An 8896-nucleotide genomic window follows, 5' to 3' on the forward strand; every position below is an offset into this window, starting at 1 on the left:
TTCTGTATGGAGGAATGGTCTAAGATCCCTCCCAATGTATTCTCCAATCTCATAAAACATTTTAGGAAAAGGCTCAGTGCCATTATCCTCGCAAGGGGTGCTGGAGTATTGACCACTATCTTTTTGAGAAAAAGGAAACATTACTTGTTTAACAAAATCTCTTTCTCTGAGCAATTGTATTAGTATATAATAATATAATTTCCCCGAAATGTAAGCATACAATATAGCTCAGTATTTGTTTTTATTTATTTTATACAGTATTTTTTTCTTTATCAATGTTGCCAATATTTTTTCTCCTGACACCCCCACACACCCACCCACCCACACCCACACCCACACACACACATTTCTGGCCAGTGAGCTGCTCATTCCAACTTCACCCTCAGTCCATGACATGGTCACTTATGATTGCAGCTGTTTCCACATTCCCCTCCAAGTCACTGTGTTCAGATCTATCTATCCTTCTGCCATTCGGTTTATCCTGTCTCTCTCTCTCATTATAGCTGGCAGGTTACTCCTCTGCTGGGCAGGTTTAGGTGTGTTTCTTCCCATAGCGAGGTAAGAGCTGAGTCAGAACAAACTGAACAAGTTTTGTCTCTGTGAGAAGGACAGTGACAAGTACACCCAGTAGACACCCGGCCCCCACGGCGATGTGAACCAGCCTTAGTAACCATCCTCCGTCACAACAGAACACACCCTGAAACAGCAGAGTACAGACAGATGGGAAATCGGATTTGAATAAAAATAAAATAAAAAAATATCTTGTCTCATCGCTACAACTCCCGTACGGGCTCGGGAGAGACGAAGGTCGAAAGCCATGCGTCCTCCGAAACACAACCCAACCAAGCCGCACTGCTTCTTAACACAGCGCGCCTCCAACCCGGAAGCCAGCCGCACCAATGTGTCGGAGGAAACACCGTGCACCCTGCTCCCTTGGTTAGTGCGCACTGCGCCCGGCCCGCCACAGGAGTCGCTGATGCGCAATGAGACAAGGATATCCCTACCGGCCAAACCCTCCCTAACCCGGACGACGCTAGGCCAATTGTGCGTCGCCCCACGGACCTACCGGTCGCGGCCGGCTGCGACAGAGCTTGGGCGCGAACCCAGAGTCTCTGGTGGCGCAGCTAGTGCTGCGATGCAGTGCCCTAGACCACTGCGCCACCCGGGAGGCCCGGAAATCGGATTTTATGGTAAATAAATACATAGACAGATAAGACAATCTGTCTCACTATTATCTCTGATTATTTGAGAAGAATAAATATATAGTTTGTATACTAACTCCCATTTCTATGATTGTAAGGTAGAAACAATAACTGTTTCATTAAATGTCAGAGACAGACTTAAGTGTGATTGGCTGATATGTGATTGGATGGTGTATACAGTATGTGGGGTGTATCAGAGGAGGCTGGTTGGAGGAGCTATAGGAGGATGGGCTCATTGTAATGGCTGGAATGTAATTAATGGAACGGTGTCAAACACATCAAACATATGGAAACCACATGTTTGACTCAGCTCCATTTATTCCATTACAGCCATTACAATGAGCCCATCTTCATATAGCTCCTCCCACCAGCCTCCTCTGGCGTGTCCAGTAAAGCAGTGAGGAGAACAATTATAGTGTGGTACCTCAGAGAGAGCAGTGAGAACTGCACTGAGAGCCAGAGCCAGCTGCAGAAGAGGGGAGGGCCTCAGGCCACGCAGAGGCGTCCACTGGCTAGACAGGAAGTAGCGGTGGATGTAGAACAGGCTGTGAAGGATACGCAGGCCCATGTTCAGACAGTTAGCCAAGATGAAGCCAATGCCCCCTGCCCACCACGTCAGCATGTAAGACAGGAGCAGGAAGGAGATAGACAGAGCCAACATCACCAGGTTATACCTGGGGACAGACGAGAGGGCAACGTAAGCAACATGATACACACTGTGTGTGTGTGTGTGTGTGTGTGTGTGTGTGTGTGTGTGTGTGTGTGTGTGTGTGTGTGTGTGTGTGTGTGTGTGTGTGTGTGTGTGTGTGTGTGTGTGTGTGTGTGTGTGTGTGTGTGTGTGTGTGTGTGTGTGTGTGTGTGTGTTTGCCTTCTCTCACCTGTCAACCTCTTCCTTGCTCATGGCAGCAAAGACAAAGCACTCAGTAATTCCATTAATGGCCAGTAGGAGCACATAGGAGCTATAGCATCGCAACAGACTGGGCCCTTCAATATAACACAAATATCATTACACACAACCACTCACATAAAACCAGTAGCTTGAGGAATTAGATTATTCCAATCATTGCTGAATAAGTTCCTTTATCTCTATAACTCCAGTGATTCAGTTGACTATGGTGGTTGACTCAATTAATCGATTAATTTGGTTAGTTGACTCACCTGCACCACTGCTCAGTAAAGATCCCCCATAGATGTCCAGAGCCAGGTGAGAGTAGGCGTAACCAAACACTGTGATGATCAGACCAATCACAAGCACCAGCTTCAGCAGACACTCCAGAACTTCAGCTGCTATGGCAACCTCCTCCTGCAGACCAATCAGCAAGCGGCATCAATGCATCTGCATGAGCTATGATGTGTGTGTCAGACAACTTTATTTATCATTGGCCACTGACAAATGGTGAAATGAGTGACAGGTATTTGATTGGCTGACTCTGCCCTCTGACCTGTTTCTGCTGCCTGACGTCCCGCCCCCTCTCCAGGACTTTGGCAAAGAAGACGTAGAAGCTCTCCTCGATGGGCAGGAAGATGAAACGGGCAACCATTGAGCCCAGGTTGTTGACGATGTCGTACACGCCCTGCTCCCCGAAGCTCAGCACATTGAGGAAGGTCATGACATAACGCTCGCCCTCCGTCAGGATCTGCTTCAGAAAGGACTGCTTGAAGAAGCTCCACGTCAGCCTGGCCAACGTCCAGTCAATCACAGGCTACAGACACACACACAACGGGATGACAGCACACACAGTTGTGACCTGACATAGTATATGAATGAATAAACCAAACAATCAATTTATCATTGATTTGTCAGTTAATACAACCAATTGCTTTCGTATACTGTATACTAGCTCAGTGAGGAGTGTATGTGGTGAGTGACGGTTAGTGCTGTTGTGGTGAATGTTACCTCTCCTTCAACTCTGGAGGGCAGCAGGTCTGCCACACGCTGCAGGGGGAAGTACTTCCTGTTAGCCTCCCCAGAGCCCAGGAAACGCAGGAAGTAGACAAAGTAGCACAGCACCAGGAACCCTGTGTACACCAGCTATGAAGGACAGGCCAGTATAAGTTAGCTAAGTAGACACTCGTCCACAGTGATTTATGAGGGTTGCATGCAATATCATCTCCACCTATATAGATTCATATTTACTAACACAACCTTACTCCATGTCCACTTCATCTTTTTGACAATACCTTCTATCCACACAACCCTCTAACCATACTCCCTTGTAACCAGTGATGTAGTGGTAAAAAAAAAAAAAAAAAAGTGGGTAAACGCTGATTGCGGTGAATTAAGCAATGCTGCCTATACTTTCAATGCATTTTTATGCAAAAGGTGGGTAAACGCTTGCGCTAAATAGACAAACATAAGATCATTTGTATAAGGGATGGGGCTGCGTATGTATGTACCTGAGCAGCAGAGAATATGTAGAGCCCCCACTGAGGAGCAGAGACCACCAGCACCACTGTCAGAACACACTTAGCCACCATGGCCAGGCTCTCAGCAACCACCTTCAGCCTGACAAACATATGGGCCTGAGCCAGGACCCAGAGAGGCTCAGCCAGCAGCTCCTGCAGTGCGGCCAGGGCAAAGAGCCCCACAGCGGGGCCGTAGTGGGGGATGGTCAGGGGATCCGGAACCTCCAGGAGCCACAGCCACACACACACCAGGAGAGATGCCCATAGTACACCCAGCGGCATCCTGGGAGGATGACACACACACAATCATTTGTTATGCAGATAGTGCCGATGAAAGACCCAACTGTGTATGTTCTGACCAGAGCCAACACTGTGGAGCAGCAGCTCCCCTATAGTCCCACTCACGTCAGCCATAGCAGGTTGATGACTTGTCTCCAGTTGTGATCTGTTCCGCCACTCAAACAGGCTCTCCTGAAGGCCTCTCTGGACAAGAAGACCAGCGTGGAGTACAGCAGTGTCAACCTGCGCACACACACACACACAGTATGTAGTGGTGTTAGTTTTTGTTTAACTGCAGGTTTGGACAGCTCATATTGCAGCAGGTGTAATGTTATACAAGAAGGCAATTCCACAGTAACAGACTGATGCTGAGACACTTTCCACTTTAAAATGTACGTCAAACCGAAACCAATGATTGCAAAGTTAAACAAACCACACAACTCCCTAAACTTCACTTCTGCACTGTTCTTCAAGTAAATGTTTTTGTAAAATATTCTGTGGAAATTGCTCAAAGTCATCCTTGTGCATAGAGTTGTACGGTTTGTTTAACTTTGCTATCATTGTTTTTTGTTTGGCATACATTTTAAAGTGAAAAATCTGAATCCCAGCATCACTCTGTTACCATGGAATTGCCACAGAGTAAAACAATCTTACCTGACGTTGACTACGCCAATCAACTCTTTGGACACAAAGCGCAGCGTGAATGCGTTCAGCAAAAAGGTGAGCACACGAAACATGACCTAAAAATAACCAGGAACATATTCAGTAGGCACATAGATAGACATGCAATGGACATGATTATCTCACGTGGAATAGAGTTTGCTCTGTAACTTAGATGTCTTTCTGCCACTTGAATATTTTATGCCTTAGGACAACAAACACACACTTGCTTATGGTAGCCCATCATATCCGATGACGACTTCCACTTCTGAGTTAACGGTGAATTCTTTGGTGACTGTAGAATCCAATCCGAGATCCACAAACTGTATTGCAGGTGGGGCCTATGCAGTCTATTGTTGGCGGGGCAGGCATGGTTGAATGTCTCCTGAGCTGTTTTTGCTGTCTCTTTGTGCTCCTCTCCTCCTCCCACCTCTGTACACGATCTTGCAGAACTGCCACCAGGTGGAACGGTTGGCTGCAGCATCCTCTAGGTCTGTGGGTTTGATGTTGCATTTCTTCAGCAATGTTTTCAGCTGGTCCTTGTAGAACTTAATCTGCCCCCTGCAGACCACCGGCCAGGATGTTCCGTGGCAAGCGCTCCTGAAACATTCTAATGACATGCCCAAGCGAGCGCAGTTGGTGTTGGGCGAACATGGCCTCCATACTCTTGCAGTTGGTGTTGGGCGACCATGGCCTCCATACTCTTGCAGTTGGTGTTGGGCGACCATGGCCTCCATACTCTTCCAGTTGGTGTTGGGCGACCATGGCCTCCATACTCTTGCAGTTGGTGTTGGGCGACCATGGCCTCCATACTCTTGCAGTTGGTGTTGGGCGACCATGGCCTCCATACTCTTGCAGTTGGTGTTGGGCGACCATGGCCTCCATACTCTTGCAGTTGGTGTTGGGCGACCATGGCCTCCATACTCTTGCAGTTGGTGTTGGGCGACCATGGCCTCCATACTCTTGCAGTTGGTGTTGGGCGACCATGGCCTCCATACTCTTGCAGTTGGTGTTGGGCGACCATGGCCTCCATACTCTTGCAGTTGGTGTTGGGCGACCATGGCCTCCATACTCTTGCAGTTGGTGTTGGGCGACCATGGCCTCCATACTCTTGCAGTTGGTGTTGGGCGACCATGGCCTCCATACTCTTGCAGTTGGTGTTGGGCGACCATGGCCTCCATACTCTTGCAGTTGGTGTTGGGCGACCATGGCCTCCATACTCTTCCAGTTGGTGTTGGGCGACCATGGCCTCCATACTCTTCCAGTTGGTGTTGGGCGACCATGGCCTCCATACTCTTGCTGTTGGTCTTGGGTGACCATGGCCTCCATACTCTTGCAGTTGGTGTTGGGTGACCATGGCCTCCATACTCTTGCCGTTGGTCTTAGTATATCTGTATGGGCCACACGGTTGCACCAGATGATTCCCAGGATGCACTGCAGGCATCGTATGTGGAATCGCTTGAGCTGCTTGTTGTGGCGACTGTAAATGACCCAGGCTTCACAGCTGTAAAGAAGTGTGGTGATGCAGACGGCTCAATAGATGGCGACTTTGGTGTGGAGGTGGAGATCCCTGTTTTGGAAGACCCTGCACCTGAGTTTCCCGAAGGATTCTGATGCTTGCTTGATCTTATTTTGAATTTTGAGGTCGATGCTGCAGTCCTCCGAAAGGATGCTGCCCAGGTATTTGAAGGACGGGACTATTGCCAGTGATTTGTGTTCAATGGTGCAGACAGGCATGGTGGGTGGAGTGCTGGATCTCCATTGGTAGACTACCTCTGTCTTGGTGGTGTTGATAGACAGTCCCATCCTACTATAGACCCTCACAGCCGCTACAAGGACGGACTGAAGGTCTTCCAGAGTGTGAACCACAAGAGCACAGTCATCAGCACACTGCAGCTCAAGAAACCGCTCCATCAAAACCTTGGTGGTTGCTTGGAGCCTCCTGATGTTGAATAGGTTTCCATCCAGCCTGAAGTCCATCGCAACCCGCTGCTGTCCTCAAGCTCCTTGTGGAGAAGCTGGGTGACACATAGGAGGAAGATGTTAAAGAGTACCGGTGCCAGCACACACCTATGCCTCAAACCAAAGCGCACTGACTCCTGCCCTCCTATGGCCACCCGAGCCATCATCCCATCATGGAACTGGCAAAGGATGTTGATAAATATGTCTGGACAGCCAAATTTGAGTAGAATGCCCCATAGTAGTTTCCTGCTCACAGTGTCGAAGGCCTTGGAGAGGTTGACAAAGGCCATGAAAAGGTCCTAATGTTGTTCACGGCACTTCTCCTGGAGTTGCTATGTCGTGAATATCATGTCGACCGTACTCCTGTTCTTTCTGAAGCCACATTGTGACTCTGGCAGCAGTTCCTCTGTGATGTTGTTTGCCAGCCTGTGTAGCATCACCTTGGCCAGGACCTTGCCGGCAACAGCCAGAAGGGATATCCCCCGGCTGTTGCCGCAGATGGACTTGACACCCTTGTTCTTATAGATGGTGACAATGTTTGCATCCCGCCACTGTTGGGGGACGATCTCACGGTCCAAAACCTCAGTGATGTACTGGTGGAGCATTCTGGTGCAGAAGTAACCTCCCTTCTTAAGTAGCTCTGCCGGGATGCTGTCAGCACCAGGAGTCTTGTTGTTCTTGAGGGAACGGATAGCTGATAACACCTCTTGGAAGGTCTGTAGGAGAATGCTGATTGAGTAGTGCCTCAAAGTGGTCAGACCACTTCATCAGGATCTAGTTTTAGTCCTTCAAGAGAGTCAGACCATCAGCTGTTTTCATGGGAGTGACGGAGCGATTCCTAGGGCCATAGATGGAGTGACTTCTAGGGCCGACTTCTAGGGCCCGGCTCCCGAGTGGCGCAGAGGTCGAAGTCACTGCATCTCAGCATTAGAGGCGTCACTACAGACCCTGGTTCGATTCCAGGCTGTATCACAACCGGCCGTGAGAGTCCTATAGGGTGGCGCACAATTGACCCAGCGTCGTCTGGGTTAGGGTTTGGACGTCATTGTAAATAAGAATTTTTTCTTAACTGACTTGCCTAGTTAAATAAAAAAGAAAATGTTGATTGGTAGAAATGTGAAATTCCTGTGACTTATCGTCCACCATTTGTTCTGCAGAGCACGCAAGGTTGTTTGCACTTCCTTGAGCGATGCACGCCATTGCTTGTAAAGGGTAGTAGATGTGGGGCTGTTGAGAGTAGCCCTGTGCGCATATTGTCCAGTAAGGTTGTGATGGTGTCAGAGTTCTCATAGAACCAGTCCTGATGTTTCCTACCTTTGTAGCCAATGGAGTGGGCTGCTGCCTGATAGAGCACTGAGCTAATTGATGCCCACTTCTGGTCCTCTGCGCTCAGAAGAGGCTCAGTCTCCCTCAGCCTTTCAGCGAGAGAGCGACAGATGTACATTTCACCTCAATTATGTTGACTAACAGATACCCCCTTCGCTATTGTTATTTTACTGCTGCTCTTTAATTATTTGTTACTTTTATTTCACTTATTTTTCATCTTAAAACTGCATTGTTGGTTAAGGGCATGTAAGTAAGCATTTCACTGTAAGGTCTACACCTGATGTATTAAGCGCATGTGACAAATACAATTTGTAGCATAACGCATCTTGGCTAGGGGGGATACGGAGAGACATGAGTCTTTCACTTATGCAGACAGGTGTTTCGGTGAGGCTGGGTAGAAGGCTGTTCTTAATTGCCAGTCACACACCATGCTGATGTTGTCCACCCGGAGGGTAACCTTTCAAGAGGATGTAATCTTCTCCCTTCTCTTTCAGGGAATCTGGTCACACTCAGGGCACACACTAATCGCATCAACAACTGCTACAAAATCTAGGCATTCAGAAAAAAATGCTACATAAAAGGATATTTCACTACAACTAACTTAAAAGTATGTCCTCCACATGCTACTCTGAGGGGGTGGATATAAGGTATTTTAGCAAGGACACTATTGTCATCAAGTGCAAAAAATGAGTTTGGCATAGGTAATTATAATAGCTAGCTACTTTACCTGAAGCAAGACATTGTATGACGCGAGAGTGGAGGCATTCTTCAACATATCTTGGGAACTCATCGTACAGCTAGCTAGCTAGCCCTCTTCCTTTGAGGCTTCTGACAAAGCTTCTCCAGAAACTGCACCGTGAAAAGGAGCAGACTCACAGATACGGATAGTAAGTGCGTTACGAAGTATGAATCGGCACTAATTGTTGTGCCATTTGTCTTTTCTGGTGGATCGTATGACCAGACCTGACTACATACAGCTTTAGAGATTTCATGCTATCAACTTCCGTACACATGGAAAGTCACTACCACGTCACCAGAACGATTTGTGTACATTATGCAAG

General features: G+C 48.1%; 1 protein-coding gene across 1 annotated transcript; it reads right to left on the reverse strand.

Moving 5' to 3' along the window:
• Positions 1 to 326: 326 nt before the first annotated feature.
• Positions 327 to 8858, reverse strand: rft1 (RFT1 homolog). Its single transcript, XM_055869390.1, has 10 exons — positions 8563 to 8858; positions 4542 to 4627; positions 4014 to 4130; positions 3600 to 3891; positions 3100 to 3234; positions 2645 to 2905; positions 2361 to 2505; positions 2081 to 2186; positions 1627 to 1876; positions 327 to 697 (listed from the first exon to the last, which is right to left on the reverse strand). Exons 1-10 carry the CDS (start codon positions 8623 to 8625, stop codon positions 533 to 535), a joined length of 1620 nt encoding a protein of 539 aa, XP_055725365.1. The 5' UTR covers positions 8626 to 8858; the 3' UTR covers positions 327 to 532.
• Between the last annotated feature and the right edge of the window lie 38 nt (positions 8859 to 8896).

Source organism: Salvelinus fontinalis, chromosome 18 (genome assembly GCF_029448725.1).
Source record: "Salvelinus fontinalis isolate EN_2023a chromosome 18, ASM2944872v1, whole genome shotgun sequence".
In the NCBI taxonomy this organism is placed as follows: Eukaryota; Metazoa; Chordata; class Actinopteri; order Salmoniformes; family Salmonidae; genus Salvelinus; species Salvelinus fontinalis.